A 17,403-nucleotide genomic window follows, 5' to 3' on the forward strand; every position below is an offset into this window, starting at 1 on the left:
TCTTTTCCATTTGGGAAGCAGGAAAAGCCTTTTTTTAACACTTTTACATTCATTATTTATCCATACTAGTTTGTTCATCATGACACAAAAAATTCTAATTTAAGGTTAATTCATGTGCATTCCATAGTGACAATTTGGTGATTTTTGGGCCCATATTCACACCGGATAACTAAAAATGCTGAACATATTTCAAAAGGCCTGTATAAGAATTCTTCCTCTTATTTATAGCCTTAGCATTATGTTTTAGGGTTCAACATTAACATTTTTTTCAACTGCCTGAAGTGACAAGTGGATGAAAATCTACTTGCTGGAAATCAATGTTTACTTGCAGAGATATGTCATTTGTTGGAGAAAAAAAAATCTCAAACTTCATGTAAACTGTGCAATATATAGTTGGAGTTTTACTCACATCCTCTAACGCAGTGTTGTCAAGATTTTTTCTGTCAAGGATATCTAAACTGACACACATTAGGCCACACACCAGGGAGGCCACACAAGGGACCTCCATCTAACAAGACTTTGGTTGTTAGATTTGATTAAGACCAGAATTCTTAGTCTTTTAGTTGTTTTTCTGGGGAACCCCTGATACTCCTTAAAAGAACCCGCGGGGTTCCGACACTAACCTTGGTCGAGGACCACTGCTCCAACGCCAACTGAACTCCTGTTTCCACGATAACTGAAAAGCTCACTTATACTTCAACTCATAAGATTCGTATTCACCCACGACCATTTTTTTGCAAGTACCACATCAGTATTGCATATGTGCAACTTTAAACAGAGACAAGAAGGACGTGAAATGACTCACTCCTTGACTACTTCCATCATCAGCTCTGTGATTAATGTGATTAATTTTTTTTTTGACTTTTGAGTTGCTAGATTTATTAGCCCAACATGGCATTTTATTTGCCCTGGGCAATTGGGCAATCCTAAATGTTGAGCCCTGTGTTTGAACTATGAACTTGCCAACTATGAAGTTAGCTTCGCCCTGGTTCCCTCCTCATAAGGCCTAAGGGATTTTCATTGGATTTTGGATCATTGAAGAAGATAGCTCTGTGGCAAACAAATGTTTATGTTTTTTTTTTCCCCAATGGCATCTAATCAAAACCTCATTAAAAAAAACACTGACTTTGAGACGACAGAGCCGGAGGTGCTGAAATGCTAATTCATTTCTGGGTTTTAGGACTCATTACTGTGGTTCTCCATGGGGCCAGACTAAGATGAACTGTCTGTGATAAAGGCCCCTTGTATAGTAGCCTGCAAAAACCATACAAGTGTATATACCCTGTAAGCAAGCAATGTTTTTATTGCAGAAGATGTTTCTGCAACTGCAAAGGGTTTATAGTTTCCCTTTGCACCAAACTGTATGTCACTAGAGTATAAATATCAAGACCGCTCTAATGTTAATTCAAGTATCAGTGTAAGGAAGCATGAGTGGTGCACCTCTAAAAATATCAAGTGGTCTGGTTACACATGGCCTTTAGTCACTGCAGGCTTCTTGATGAACATATTAAAGAGTGAATTGTAGTTTCAATTGTCACCAACCCTGTAGCATGCATGCTGCTGCAAGCAGACGGCTGACCACAGCAATAAGCTTAGATCATTGGTAGTCATTAGATACAGCAGCAAAGCATCTGGTTACCTCATGTGAGACAGTGTTAATGGATGCTCTCATTCTGTCTGCTGTGTTTACATTCACATTACAGTACAATGCAATCTTGTTTGTTCCCTGTCATTGAAACACAATGAGCAACAAGCAAAATAGCCCATTCCAGTCAAGGTCAACCCAGAAGTAAACCAAGGATATGGTTAGTGCAGATCATTAGTTTAAAGTACTGTCAGTTTTAATAAAATTAGTTGTTGGTCATGTTTTGTAGCTGATAGGTTAGCTATAGATTTTAGAGCAGCTAGTTCTGTTAATCTAAGAAGTCCGTCCTTGTTCCTGTGTATCCTCTTTTCTATTTTTAAGTCAGAAGAGGATCGTGGCCCACTCTTCATGTAGCTCCGACTTAGGCTGCATTCAGACAGTTTCTTTGTTTTAAAGGCTAAGTTCTGTGTTTTTCAACCTGGACCCAATTTTTCCTTTTTTTTTTGTTAAAATGACTAATGGGAACAACAATTTTTGAAATTGGTCCAGTTTTATGCAAGAGAGCCGCAGCTGGCAACTACGAAACAGACTGCAAAGTACCTACTCGGGGCACAAACTGTATGATACTTCAACCATTGCAGGGCTCTACACTTGCATTCATTTCAGGAGCCCCAGTGCCACTCATTAAAATAATTTAGGGGTCGTTTTTTGTTTTAAAGAAATAACATGAATGCATACAGTAAGCATAAGACACTGGGGCCAATTGACATTACTAGGAGATTATTTTTGATTTTTTTTTTTTAGATTTTTGAAATGTAAGATGTTCTTGGAACAAAATTTCTCAAATTAGCACACTTTTGTTTTCACTTGCATATGCACTGTAAAGCACTGCATCAAGGAAAAAGATCAATACCACTTTTGTGCCTGTGTTTCGCTGTTGTTCAAAAGTTACACGATGGACTATTTCTTGCCTGGAAGCAGCTTCCAGGCAACCAGCCAAGACTCCAAGTTATTGGTTCTGGTTAAGAAACAACCCAGCACACTCCAGTTTTTTAGGGTTTCAACAAGCTAGACATAATGTGTCTATTACTGTGCTTAGAGGTGCTGGTACACAATTGTTTTTACCTTTAATGGGTTTCCTGTATTTGAGTTAAGCTGAACTACGTATGTGACTGCTGGAGTTAGCTTCCTATTTTGCGTAAAGACATAAGACCAGTATCAATATTCTCGTTCTTCCACACAAGAAAGCAAATGAGTGCATTTTGCAAATTGCAGAACTATTCCTCAAAAGGCTGTTTGACGACAAACCTTTGCTGGATGTTACTCAGTTTAAGGCCAGTATCTCTAAACAGGACCATTCTGACTCCTGATAAACTTGTCTTATGATATTTTTTTTCAAATTGTAAGTTCACAAAATTTGTTTTGGCATTTTAAAAGCGGACCGTCATATTTTTTTGCTGATGCAAAGAGATTAAAGTGGTCAACGACGTAATTAAGCTTCTACTCTTTTACTCTGTTGGTGAATATTTAGTGTAATGCATAAGATATCAACATGTCACATCCAAAAATACAGTGTGTTTGTTTATGGAACTGTGAAAATATATTTGTTTGTTTTTTGTTTTTACAAATGCAGCCATTCACCCAAATGACCTCCGACAGGGTGCAGAGCAGAGAAGAGAAGAGGAGTCAAGGTCAGACTGTAGTTAAAAACAGACTCAGCCCACAGCTGTCCCTCACAATGCTTAGTGACAAACAGAGCATTCAGGAAGTTACCCATGAATCTCCTCCCCACAACTCCCATGTGGCCACACTGAAGTTGCGAGGTCCACTTATTTTGCCGTGAAGAGTGTACAAGCTCTACATTGGCAAGAGATTAAAAAAGAAGAAGTCAAGGGAGATGTCATTTAATGATACGCTTAATATCAAGTTTCCTTAACTTAACCTCCAAAAATCGTTATGCATCAGCACTTCAAAATCAAAAGAATTTAACAGTAATGATTTTTGGTCACAAATTGATCTGTTTACCCACTCTTTACATAGGAGAAGACAAAGACTTCTTTCTCCCCACTCACTCAGCCACAAAGGGGCTTTTGACAGTCTGTAACCATTACCCCCGCAGATATAACTAATTACACAGATGACAAATCTTATGAGCTCTTTAGAAAAGGCTTAAATAACTGGAGTCAGGTACCTTGCTGGTTGAGGCTTTGTAGGTCGTCTTCAGCTTCTGTGACAGTTGACTGGTGCTGTGGCTGGCTGTGGGATGGAAAGACAAAGAAGAATGAATTTAATTCTTTACCGAATGACAAACCCAGTGCTTGGTTTCACTACTGCACTAAAATAACGTGCAATAAATAAAGTGCTATGGTTTTAATTACGCACATCACACAAGAGGGTGGTTTCATAGAATAAGACTATGTGTTGAACCAGGTTAACTTCCTCAAACCAGGATTAATTTCAGGAAATGTGTGTGACGGGGAGGTTTACATATGTATGACTAAGGTTACTGTGGAAGCCCGCCCCTCTTGGTCAGCCTAGTTTTCAGGTTTGGCTTCATGTCAGGCTTCTAATCAATCTACCAGACTGAAACACTGTTAAAAACAAGGTCCCTCCCTCAAGGTTCTTCTTTTGTTAGCATGAGTCGGTTTGTAATATTTGTCAAATTTATCACATTTTGACACAGGTTGCATTTATTATGTATCTTGTCATATTTTTTCTGCACAGTATTCAATTTAATGTGTGCTTTTAAATATGCGGCAATTAAAATTAAGATACCTGTTGATATGAAATCTTACAAGTAAAAATAGAAAGGGGGTAGAAGGTTATTAAACTGAGTTTTCATCACATAGAGGCTTTTATTCACTTTAAATTGAGCCACTATGGCTATTTTCCACTTGAATTTCCAAAGAAGCAGAAGCATGTCTAGCGACCAGGTGCCTATAAGCAGCATGTATGCAATAGGAAGCTAAGAAAATCACAGACACCGCCAAAAAAGCACAAATAATGAAACCAAAGAGAAAACAGAGTAAGTCTGGAGTTAGCTTTAACACAAAGTATAGAATCATATGAAAGTAATCACTCTCAATCATCACTCATCACCCACTAGAAGTGTCTTGCAGTCTATCTGCAGAGACTGCCCTCTGCCTGTATTTAAAATTCTTTTCTTCTTCCTTCTTTTCTTAATTTACCAAGCTCGGGACATTTATGAAAATGTAACTGCAAGTCAATAACAGCGTGCAGTTGAGGATGGGACTATAAAAAGGTAGAAATCAGGTAGTTGCACACATCTAAGAGGAAGCTACCACAAATGTGGACACAGTGCTGAATAATGGAAAATATAGCAAGGCAGAACGCCAAGCAGGCAGAGCTTGTTCCAAAATAACAGTGAATCTGAGGTTGGCTTTCACTTCACTGGCGTGCGTTGAAGGAGAGGATGGAGATAAAGAGTGATGCAGAGCCTGTTCCCTTTTTTTGCTTTTTTGCCTTTATTTAATAGGACAGCAAGACAATAGAGTTTGTACATGGGGCGCCCGCTCTACCAGGGGAGCCACTGAGGGCTCCAGCTGGCCTGTTTTCTGTTCAACAGTGTGTAACAGTTTAACTCTGTGTTTCCTGGTTGACACAGCTTTGAGCGCGTGGATCATGATCAAAACAGCACACTCGCACTGAAATTTCCATAATGACAAGTCATTCATTACTCACAAACACATCAACCTTACCAAGCCCAGCTGATGGCTATCTTATCACACATGAACTAAATGGAGGCAGCAAAACCCACACTTGAGTTAAGCAGCAAAACAAAGTAGGTACTCAGCAACGGGCTACCGATTTTAGCAAGCGTGCCGCCCAACTATCTCAACAGCCTGAGGACTGCTCTGATGATGTTACATTTTTCATGTTTATATTTGAACAACAAAGTTATGTCATAAAGATACATTTCAACTGTTTCATCAGGTAGGAACCAAATTAGCTTTGTTAGCTTGCTTAATTATCGGCTTTTTCATTACGAAACGTGTAACATTCCTTCAGTAGTAGCTCGCAGTGAACATACAAGCAGTGTAGGATGGAGGGGCGAAGTTTTAATGTTGCGTTTACAAACAGTAGCTGACAATTAATGCATAGTGTACCAGACCTGCAGTGGATTGTGAGTTAAACACTGTACCTTTTGTTTTCAGAGCTCCCTTAGTGGGGTCGCCTCCCTCAATAGTCTGCCCATCTCCGGTCAGACGCTCATTCAGAGAGTCAATTTCCCTCCGTACTGTAATGTTAGCACAGCGACAGGGCATCAGTATACAAACACCTGCACCCTGAAATCATTTGGTTAGTTAATCAATACCTGAGAATCAACACAGTTAGGTATGTGCCCAAAAAATGCAATCTACATATATTTGTTAGATTCTTTATATCAGGTACTCACATTCAAGGTTTTCAATGTAGAGATTTTCAAACTCGCGCTCAATCTGGCCAAAAAGGTCGAGAAGATTGTTCCGTAAGGAGAGGGGCAGCTTGGAGTCCTGGACAGATGGACAGAAAAGAAAAACAATGCTTTAATAATACTAACTAATGCTTAGTGTCATCTATTCAATATTATGATGTTGAGTAATGGCCAGAGAAGTGTTTCTGCAAAAACATTATGATGTCACAGTGTAGCTGACTTTTGGATAGAAAATGTCATCACTTCACCATTTCATCCTAGTAGATATCTCTATGAAGTGTTGTAATTAGTGTACAAATTCCTGAGTTACGGACAAAAACATGTTTAGTGAGGTAACAGTGACCTTAACCTTTGACCTTTGACCACTAAATTCTAATCAGTGCATTCTTGAGTCCAAGTGGAAGTTTGTGCAAAATTGTAGGAAATTCCCTCATAACCTTCTTGAGATATTGCATTAACAAAATGAGACAGACACAAGGTCTCAGTGACCCTTGACCACCAAACTCAGAACATTTCATTTTTGTGCCAAATTTGAAAAAATTCTCTCAAGGCATTCTGTAGATATCACATTCATGAGAATAAGATAACAAAATTCGAAATCCAACAGTAACAAATTCCTTTCGGTATTCTTGGGATATTGCTTCCACGAGAATGAGACAGACAGAAAACCCAAAAACATTATGCCTCTGGTCACGGTGAAAGCCGGCACATAGGCATAAGAATTAAGAACCACTCAGGGGGAAGCAGGGAACAGGAGGCAACACTTTTATTCTCTCCTGATTCCTTTCCGCTGTTGTATTCTCTTTTACTTTTAATGTGATACGTACAGTTCGGAAATTCAAGACCTTTCAAAATATGTTCACAAATTAATATGTTCAAAGATTAATGCAGCTGACGGGCACAAATACAATTTCACAGTAACAAACATCTGTCTCATATATTATCGCTAATCACACAGAAGTTTGGGTGACTCATTAAATATACACCACTTCAAATCGAGAGCAACCCACAATAATCTCATGTCAAACACAGACCGTATGTTTACCTGACTGCATTTGTGAAGAAAACTCAGCCACATTATAGACGACACACCTACAACCTACAAACAATTATACTAACTAAACAATACTAACTACACATCAGCCAAGGCTTCAACTCATTTCAGCTGACTTACCTCCATGGTGAACTCCTAGAGGTACCGTGTTTATCAGGTGACCAACAGTCTACCTCAGACTAGCATTAAAAGAGACGTGAAAAGCTGCCATGAAAACAAAGGATTCAAAAGGCTGCGTTTGACAGCTCGCCTTAAGAGCTGCTGCTTTCTCTAGCCATCTGAAAGACGAGGAAACCAAATACTTGACTGTCACTCTTTCTTCTGGCACACGTTCAAAAACCAACTGTTTGCCACAGCAACGTTAACTGCCAGGCCGTTCTGTCTGCACCCCATGTCAACACACTTTGTTAAAAAAAAAAAAAAAGGTCAATTAGCAAACAACAGGCAGCCCTTATGAATTTAAAGCTGCTTAGTTGTGGCACTAAAACCTGCAACGTACTCTGGCTAATAATGACAGCATTGAAAGCGGAGGAGAAAATGCATCCTGTGTGTTATATATGGGTTTATGAAACTCTCTGTGTGTGTGTGTGTGTGTGTGTGTGTGTGTGTGTGTGTGTTACATAAACAGAGCCAGCATGTTTTGGCATTGGACAAAAAGGCTTGGTGAAAAGACTAATCAGACCTGGACAAGCGGCCCATATTAAAACTTGATGAGACAACAGGCCAGTGCAAGCTGAGCTCCAGTTTGAGTGGCTGATAACTCAAGGACATTGTCAAGCACAGAAAGTAAATGCTAAAGGACTTCCATTGCCAAAGCACGATGACAAAGCATGGCATTATTTCAGACTGAATACATTCATCCAAAATCTGGATCATGAAAAAGGCAAGGAAAACCTTTTGTCTTTCATCCCACCAGCTTGAGAACACACAGTGATACCATCTAAAACACTTTACTCTCTAACAAACCCTTTGTTCAACTTATCTAAAAGATGACTCTAAATAGGGTCACTCTCCAGCCAACTCCCAAAAGTTAACAACCAGGATGTTCTTGATCAAACAAAAACAGCTTTTAATATCTCCGTAACAACGTCAGTTTGCCACAACTGGTTTGTATCAGGAAATGTCTGTTCATTCAAAGGCTTCAGTGACAGTCTTCTCTTTCTGGTGGAAATAAATCAATTGTAGCTCTACTTTAAATAACCTGTTAAGAGACAGTTAATCACTAACTTTATGGCACCAGCGCGCTTAAAAAGTCACAGTGGATCCCTTTGTTTTTACTAAAAGAAATGAGTAACCAGCGGGCACATCAACACCCGACAGTTCATTAAAGTTTAGAGAACGATGACAAAGACACTTTGACTAAAGCAAGTTTCATCCAAAGTAAGATCCTGTAGCTACCAAATAAAAACACCAACACATTCCCTGGGGGAAGAAACTGCATCTCATGAAAACACTGTAGCATGGAGCTGGGGATGTTGCAACACCAGATACAATATAAAAAAAAAGCAATGCTGCTCAACCGGCTTGTACTGTACTCTCACGACTGACAAAAAAACAGACTCACACCGAACAATGTAACAATCAAAATGCTATTTTTAAAAAAAGAATGATTAAGTGTGATTTTCAGATCCACAAGAAACTTGTCTTGAAATGTGTCATTATATGTCTTATAAGGTGCATATTTGCCAAAATGTGTGTGTGGGTGTGAGAGAGAGAAAAAGTGTTGTCTGTGCATCTCACCTGTCCCTCCAGCATGTCTCCTCTTTGGATGCCTGATGGCCTCTCCTCTGTGCTGTTGGTGCGCCGGATAGACAAGCTGTGAGCCTTGCGCTTCTGCTTGGGGTGACGGGCAGCCGAAGCAGAGCCACTACTGCTTCCGCCCTCCACAGGCATCCCTCCTACTGCACGGGTGGCCCTGCCCCCTGCTCAACTCCTACCTGAGAAGCAGGTACACAAAGGCCAGGCTCGACAGTTGGCTGGTAGGTGGATTAGGTTGGTCTGTTATCACCACCTGTGTGCAGGTAAAAAAGGAAGTGAAGTTTAAGTTCACAGTAATTGCAGGAAGTGCTCAGGGTAAAGGGTTTCCTTCCCTGCTTAGAGCCAAACTAATACAAACAGATACATTCAGATTTAGGTTGCCTGCTGGGGCAGTCTTGCCCTGACACCTGATGCTCTAAAAGAACATAATATCAAACTCCAATCTGAAGTTCAATAATTGAATCATTTTAAACCAGTGCAAATTGACTTGATTTCTATATTTGAAAAAAAAAAATGGAAAAAATGAGCAACAAATGAAGAAATGACCCTGAAATTAGCAATAAATTAGTGAAAAGTACAAACAAATTACCTGAAAATTAGATTAAAAAATTTGAAATAGAAAAAATTGGAGGAAAAGACACACACACAAACAAACAAGCAACCTGGGATATTTTCAAATATGTAATTATGATAATCAATAATTATATATTATGGAATATATTTTTCCATAGCTTTATACTTTTCTCCCTGACCATTTTCCCCTGGCCTTTTAAAAATAATTACATCTAAATCTACTAACTTCTCACAATTTGTGTAACATTTCTTACCTTGTTGCTTATTTCATTTTTTTTTAAAGAATCACACCAATTTGCACAGGGTTCAAAGGTTTTAATATCTGTGAAAGACATCTGAAAGCAGCACAAGAAAAGTCATGTCACTCTGGGTTTCAAAGCGTTAATACTGCTTTGCAGATGAGCAAAATGTATACTTTGCAGAAATTTACTTAAAGGTCCCATGTTAAAAAAATATAAAAAAATAAATGAATTAATATAAGCGGGTTTAGGTGCTATATAAATACTGTAACGTATCAAAATGCTCTATCCACAGAGAAATGCACGCAGACCATATTCACACCGGGCCTTTGAACAAGCCAGCAGGATTTCTGTCAATGTGTGATTTCACAACTACAGGCTACCAATCCTTTCAAACCTATACATAAACACAATAAATGAGGACAGAGTGTTTCAGACAGAGGGTGAATAAAGTTATATTCAAGCAAAAATGCTGCTTTTTGAACATGTAACCATTTTCTGGTAGAACCTGAAAATGAGAATAATATGGGACCTTTAAGACATTATTTAAAATTAAAAATCAAAAAAACAATAACCAACAAAATATGATCATTCACTTTACAGACTCCCACCCATAAGCGTTCCTTGTAAACTGTTTATCACCCGAATTTACTATTGGCAGCCTACAAGGCCTGACACACCTAAAGTCATCTGCTTTCATATACCTACATCTGCAAGTTGGCTGTATGACATTAAATCCACAGTATCTAATGAAGTTTACTCTCACGGTCCTTAAATGCTAGAAAGAATGTGCAAATTCACGGTGTCGTTTCGGCGTCGTGCTACATTTAACAAACTGGTATATATATATAGCATATTAAGCTAGCTTGGCGTTGACGACACACAGGTACGAGCAAGACTGAAACTGAAAAACAAACGCCAGAACACGCGTGCATTTAACTGCAGGTATGCCCATCAGCTAACCATAGCAAATTTACAGGGTAAACTGCGCTTGCAATATTAGTACTCCACAGTACTTTTATGACTTGCCACCGATATAATTCGCATTTGTAAAAAACACAAAGATTCTCACCGCTGTTTCTGCCGCGCTGCATTCATTTTTAGCAAACACGAAGGTCAGAAACAAAATTAGCTACACGCTAGTGCATGCTAGCTGCCACATATCCTCATTGCGGCATTTAATGCATCACACAGCAGCTAGCTACACCATGGAGGGGCTAACACCTCCCTAACTCGATATCCCTGTAAACCTGAAAATTACATATCCTCAACATGCTGACGACTTATGACTTTGACACGGTAATGACACGCTACAGTCCGTCAAGTATTTGGGATTTTTCACCCAAATTTGACACATCACGTATTTCGTGGTACACTGACTTCCGTATCACGTGGTTTGTGTTTGCAATTTTTAAACCAATGGGCTGTCACGCCGATGTTAAGGCGTCCAATGAGAAGCCGTGGTCGCAGAGGTAGGGAGTAGATGCTAGGTGGCTCGAGCACAGTGTTCAGCTCTGAAATATCAGCGTAAACAAGCGTAACACCGGTAAAAACACGAGCTGTGTCTACTCGAAACCTGGAAGTTGTTGTGTAAGTAGTTTAACGTTTATCGGTTTGTCTGTAGGTTGTGTATGTAGGAGACAATTCATACTTATGTCGAGTTGTCAGAGGCCTAGGTGGTGCGGGCTGTGCTCAGGCTGCAGTGGTCTGATGGCGTGTTGACAGTAAGTGTTTGGAGGAAAACATGGAGTGGATTTTGCAGGACAGGACATTAATATCCTGTCATTTTCCACTCAATGTTCTCACGTTAAAGCATCAGTGATAGCTAATAATATTATTCTATAATATCCATTAGTATAACACCCACAGGGGTCATTTTACTGCTGTGAGCGCTTTTGCTTTTTATACACAAAATAATCACTGAAAATAATTTCAGTGATGGACTTTCACTTTTAATGGACAGGAGCGGTTTAACACACAATGGGCCCCTGAGCACAGATATGCAAAAGTACTATACTTCTAGTGGCTGAATGAGTATGAAAATTCTGGTTTCACACTCTGTTAACTTGAATAGGAATAAAAATTATTTACACTGTAAGATGTTGTTGGGCCGATTGAATCAAATTCTAATTGTGTAACAAGTCATTTTACGGGGGTTGTGAAACCTAAAAAAAAACAAAGTATACTCTGATTATAGGCACCTTTTTCACAATGAAGTCTATGGGGAAAGGTGGAAAAGGTGTTTTGGGGCCCCATGGAATCACTTGACACACCTGGACAGTGTCATTTTACTTTTGGCCACAAAGTAAAATTGGCTTCTAAGCCCAGCACTGTTAAGGGCACACACGCACACACACTGTACCTGTTCCATGGTTTTGCAGGGAGCATTTTGTAGGGAGCCTGTCTTACACTTTGGACCACTTTGCCTGTGGCTGATAGGTCTGCTCAGTAAGCCTTCCCAACAAAGTATTTTCACATTTATACCGACTTTGAGTGTTTGAGTGTGTGATTGAGATTTTTTTTTAGAAAAAAAAAAGACTTTAAAAAATTACTTGATTGTTGTTTTTTTGTGTTTGGAATGCATGTTGCCATTGAAAACTCTAGGGTTTTTTTCTTCTTTTTAAAACCTTTTTGGCAATTACTTTTTCTTAAATGTGTTGCCATTTTTATAGAAAACTTTTTTTTTGTTTTTTCTAAATGGGTGATTTTTTTCTCTCACATATTTGAAACGCATGGTTTCTTTAAATATTGCCAAAATAACACCATCTATAAAAGAAAGGGGAATTTTTGTCCATGACAATGTGTGGGAACCCTAGGTGATGCTTCAGGCTTCACTGATGCTTAGGACTCTGGGGACCTCTGCCAAAAAATGCCATTTTATAGATCAGTGAATTACACTAAACAATAAATGGTGCATAAATAATGTCACAGTCTAAAACTGTTCAGTAAAGCATACACGTAAGATACCAAAAGGAGTTAGCATATATTATATAAAACTTGAAAAACTCACATTTTAGGGGCGTCCATGTTAATGTTGATCTATATAATTATCAGCAGCGTGTCCTCCGATCCCGGCTGCGTAAATTCCTCCCCAGTTTTTACCGCCGTCCACAGCCTCAGACCTTGTGATTGGTTTTCTGTTTTGGTCAGGCGATGGTGCGGGCCGTGTGGGCGGTGCTTCGTATAGTGTCCTGCGAGGGGGCTGCTGTGCTGAAATCAAACGTACCTGTCGCCGTCAGAGCTGCCGCACCGCGACACACATCCATCTGCAGACCCACCGCGTCCTGCTGCAGGGCTTTCTCCAGGTAAGCTGGCAATCTGTAGGTCCCTGAAACAGCTTCAAGTGATACTTTGAGGTTAGACAGCAGCCAGAGATAAGCCTATTCATCCTAAGCCTGGAAATGTCTGTGTGTGCTATAGATAGCTGAGCTCTAGTGAAACCCGTCTCTTTGCGCGATAAGGAAAGAAAGTCAAGTCAATTTCTATTTAAAAATGTCTTGAACTTCATCTCGCTTTGCATATTAGTTGAGATACACACTTTCAGAATACTAACTCAAAGGCTGATGAGATTCTCTTTAATTCGGCACCAGTTACATTTACCAAAGAAAGCTGCATTTGCTGCAATATTAATACAACATGCGCATTTCATAAACTTTTTGGTTAAGGTTATATAACACGTGTTTTGGCATCAGCTGGAATACTTTATTGCAGCTAACATTTAACCCTTTGAAACCTGGAGCGACGTCACTTTTCTTGCACTGGTCTCAGACACCTTTCACACGGATTTAGACCTTTGAACTCTGAGTAAATTGGTGCGATTTCTTTCAAGAACATGTGGGAAAAGGAAATGAGCTGCTTGTTAAGTGTTTCACAAATTGCGAGAAATTAATAGATTTAAATATAATATAATATTGTATTATATTATATTTATATTGTATAATATTCATAGATTTTATTTTTTAAACCTAGGGAAAAACAATAAAACTAGGGAAAACTATATTTATAATTACATACTTAAATATTTAAAATTATGCAACATAATAATTATAATTTTTAAGCACCCTTTCCAGGTTATTTTTATGTTTGCTTGTTTTTGGGGGTTTTTTTTACCTTCTTTCTCTCTCTTTTTTAAGCTAATTTTGTTGTTATTTTCTTTTATGTTTTTTTTGGGGGGGTGGGGTATTTTCTTCTTAAGTTGCTCTTTGCATTCTTCACATGTTTTTAAAAGAAACCAAAGCAATTTGCTTAGATTTCAAAGGGTTAAACTGTAGTGCAACATAATTATTTCAATGAAAAAACAACATATACCAGGTTATCAAAGAGAACAACATGCTCCTTTTGTTTCTATATTATTGTACATAAATATGAAAACCTGCAATCTGAAGACCTGTTAATGTCCACTGGGAACTTGTTACAAGCATTTAGTTATAACTTAATATACTATTTCTCAACCATAAAATATAGTTGTTTTTTGTGCAGCACAGGGAATACAACTTGCATTTAGTTGTGCAACCTGTTGAACCTTGAGTATTCATTCATTTAAAGAAATATGTCCAGGGGAAGCACAATCCACCATGAAAGACATTTCACTTTTTTGTTTGTGTGTTACTTTGTGAAATCTACTCCCTACTTGAATGTGAAAGTTCATTCTTGAACTTGGAAAGAATGTAACGTCCACATACTAGCTTTTTCTGGAGCTTTCAATCATAACTCAAAGTCTTCCTCAGGAGGTGAACTTTGCTCTCCATCCTTTACAAACTCAAAATCTCCAGAAAAACCTTGTCAAACAATACCTTCCGTGGTTGGATCATCATAATTAACCTTAATAACTCCGGTTCTTATGTAAATATGCACTAAATTATTAAATGTTTTCTGCCTGCTCTTTTTCTCTCGCACACAGTGAGGTGAGACACCTACAGTCAATCAGAATGCCTGAGATAACCACAGATCACCTGGACGAGAAGCAGGTGCAGCTGCTGTCCGAGATGTGCATCCTCATCGACGAGAACGACCACAAGATCGGTGCGGACACCAAGAAAAACTGCCACCTCAACTCCAACATCGACAAAGGTACCCTTCTGCCATGTCAAACTGCACATGCGTCTACCACTAATGCCCCTTTTTATCTCACATTTGTACTTAAGATAAATTGTGTTTTACCAGGTTTATTACACAGAGCCTTCAGCGTGTTCATCTTCAACAGTGAAGAGAAGCTGCTCTTACAACAGAGGTCTGATGCCAAAATCACTTTTCCAGGTCAGTGATAACTGATTTTCTTTTACATTTTTCTTTTCTTTCTTTGCTAAATTTGTGATAATTCTCTTTTAACTTGTAACTTCTTCTCAAGTTTTTGAAAGAAATCTAGCTAATTTGCTCAAGTTTTCGCAACTATCCCAAATACTCCGATGGTCCACAGGTGTTCACAGTGTTACATTTAGCAAAACAACTGAGAACTAAACACCAGCAGGAGGCATTGGCAATGTGTTTAACCATGTGTGTATGTGCAACCCAGGCTGCTTCACAAACACATGCTGCAGCCACCCTTTACACACTGACAGTGAGCTGGAGGAGAAGGAGGCGATAGGAGTGAGGAGAGCTGCTCAGAGGAGACTTAAAGCTGAACTGGGTATCCCCATGGAACAGGTACAGTGTGTGTGCGTGTGTGTTGAAGTGCATCACAAGAATCTCTCATTGTATCTGATCTCTCCTTTCGTGTTGCTCCTCAGGTGACACCAGATGAAATGACGTACCTGACAAGGATCCACTACAAGGCGCAGTCAGACGGCGTGTGGGGAGAACATGAGATTGACTACATCCTCTTCATGCAGAAGGTAGCACTGTAATGTCAGATGGAGTGGAGTTACATTAGGATATGTTACATTAGGATATGATATGTGTGTTTCTGACCCCTGTCTGTGCTTTTTACGTTTTATCACTACATATTAGTCACAGAACTAAGCATCAGCCTCCGCTATGCTCACCAGCCTGTTGTTGCCGTTTGGTGCTTGGCAGGTACTGACAGGTTGACTGATGCTGATACAAGCAGTAAAAGTGAAGTTAAAAAATCCAAAACCATGCATTAAAATATGCTAAAATGCCCCACAGAGCTGAGAGGAGCTGCAGAGACAGGTGATAATTCTCTGTGGCTTCATCCTTTTCACACACAAGTACTTATGTGAGCCACTGTAAGGATAAAAAGTGCGAATTAAAGCTGCTTTTACTCTGTGACTTCAATATAATGATAATGTGAGAGGCACACAATGGGGATAATGTGTATCCTACTCTTGTGAATGTCTGTCTTATGACTCACTTATAAGCAAAACTCCTGCCACTTAATTTACTCTGAGAGCAGAAAGAGACGTTTAGCTACAGCTAACACCTGATGTCACTCAGTCAGTCCCAAACATTACTGCGTACTTTATCACATGTGCTGTTGCATGGTACTTTTATCTCAACTGATAAAGCAGGTTGACTTTTCCAGAGGTCCTGTGCCCCCAAAAGTGGGTATTTTAAGCCAAAATATGATCTTTTCCGAACCATAACCAAGTGGTTTTTGTGCCCAAATGTTACCCACAACGTTGTTGAAATGTAAAGTTTCATTTTATCTGCTAATGTACAAATGTTACATATCCATGGTTTGCAGAAACATACAATGTTAGCGTTTACTCTGGTGAATGGGTTATATTGACCATCGGAAAATTAGCAGACTCTACTGCGATAGAGTATCAATGTAATTTTCAGCCCGACTGTTACTGATACAATAACCCCAAAAAATTATATATCAGAAAATGAACATTAATAAGAACAGTCATGCATTTGGCACACATCTTCAAATTCAGTTCAAAGTTTTACCTTAAGGATGCCAGACACCTATTCCAGTGTGTTTTTAGGAATGGATTTCCCTGTGTGCCTGAATTTTTTCTGTCAGCTTCATATTTAATAAAAATCTTACGTTTCTCTGAAGGACGTGGAGTTGAGTCCAGACCCCAATGAGATCAAAAGCCACTGCTACGTCAGCAAGGAGGAGCTGAAGGAGATGTTGGAGAAAGCCAAGCGCAAAGAACTGGAGATCACACCCTGGTTCAGCCTCATCGCAGAGACCTTCCTCTTCCAGTGGTGGGACAACCTGCAGAACCTCAAGCAGTTCATGGATCACAACAATATCCACCGCATGTAACTAAAACCTGGATCGGGCTCTATGTTCAGTCACTTTAAACTTGTGGTTGTAGTAGTAACTGACTTGCCTGACAAAAGCAGAGCCAGATGAGCTGCTAGAGCTTCCTGACACTCTGATGCCCAAACATAAGTATCACTGGCTACTTTTGCCAAGGTAGTGGTAAGTGTAGGGCTTCTACACTAAAAAAGGAAGAAAAGCAAGAGGTGATGTGGTTTATAGTGGGTCTGTAGCTCTGAGGTACATTAATCTAAACATGAAAGTTGAATCTAGTAGACTGAATCCTAGTCTTAAGTATTTACATATACATCAGGTCATAAAAGCTGATAATGTGCACACTGGATGTACAGACTGAACAGAAGTATAGACATTCACTCTGTGAAGATAATAGCCTATTTTTGTATGAAAACTTAAAGTGCCTGGGTACAGGTGGTTAGGTTGAGATGAATAGTGTCTCAAAGCACCGATGTGATGTCACAACAACTAATATCACTTCTGTATATTGTCAATGAAAAAGCTGTGTCTTTGCACTCTTTTACACAATAAAGTGATCGTGTTCATTGGCAGTAAACTTGACTTTTTTGT

At 39.2% G+C, this 17,403-nt stretch overlaps 2 protein-coding genes across 5 annotated transcripts in view; one reads left to right on the top strand and one right to left on the bottom strand.

Moving 5' to 3' along the window:
* LOC121960440 (WD repeat-containing protein 37-like) overlaps positions 1-11,398 on the bottom strand; it is a 25,763-nt gene extending 14,365 nt beyond the window's left edge. Inside the window, exons 1-6 of one of the 4 annotated variants that reach the window (XM_088071832.1) lie at positions 11,296-11,398; positions 8,815-9,085; positions 6,003-6,099; positions 5,748-5,843; positions 3,777-3,841; positions 3,359-3,442 (exon numbers count right to left, since the gene is read on the bottom strand). In XM_088071832.1, the coding sequence (XP_087927958.1) occupies positions 3,359-3,442; positions 3,777-3,841; positions 5,748-5,843; positions 6,003-6,099; positions 8,815-8,967 (495 nt within the window). In that variant the 5' untranslated portion in view covers positions 8,968-9,085; positions 11,296-11,398. Of the gene's footprint in view, positions 1-3,358; positions 3,443-3,776; positions 3,842-5,747; positions 5,844-6,002; positions 6,100-8,814; positions 9,086-10,352; positions 10,581-10,716; positions 10,979-11,295 lie in introns of those variants that run through there. The other 3 variants (XM_088071831.1, XM_088071833.1, XM_042510121.2) reach the window with 3 other exon arrangements.
* idi1 (isopentenyl-diphosphate delta isomerase 1) lies at positions 11,094-17,389 on the top strand. Its single transcript, XM_042510124.2, has 7 exons — positions 11,094-11,234; positions 12,795-12,949; positions 14,545-14,714; positions 14,808-14,900; positions 15,157-15,287; positions 15,371-15,475; positions 16,609-17,389. The coding sequence occupies exons 2-7, from the start codon at positions 12,798-12,800 to the stop codon at positions 16,819-16,821; spliced, it is 864 nt and encodes a 287-aa protein (XP_042366058.1). The 5' UTR covers positions 11,094-11,234; positions 12,795-12,797; the 3' UTR covers positions 16,822-17,389.
* The last annotated feature ends 14 nt before the right edge of the window (positions 17,390-17,403 follow it).

This window comes from Plectropomus leopardus, chromosome 21 (assembly GCF_026936395.1).
Source record: "Plectropomus leopardus strain MGB_pleo_1.0 chromosome 21, ASM2693639v1, whole genome shotgun sequence".
Lineage (NCBI taxonomy): Eukaryota > Metazoa > Chordata > Actinopteri > Perciformes > Serranidae > Plectropomus > Plectropomus leopardus.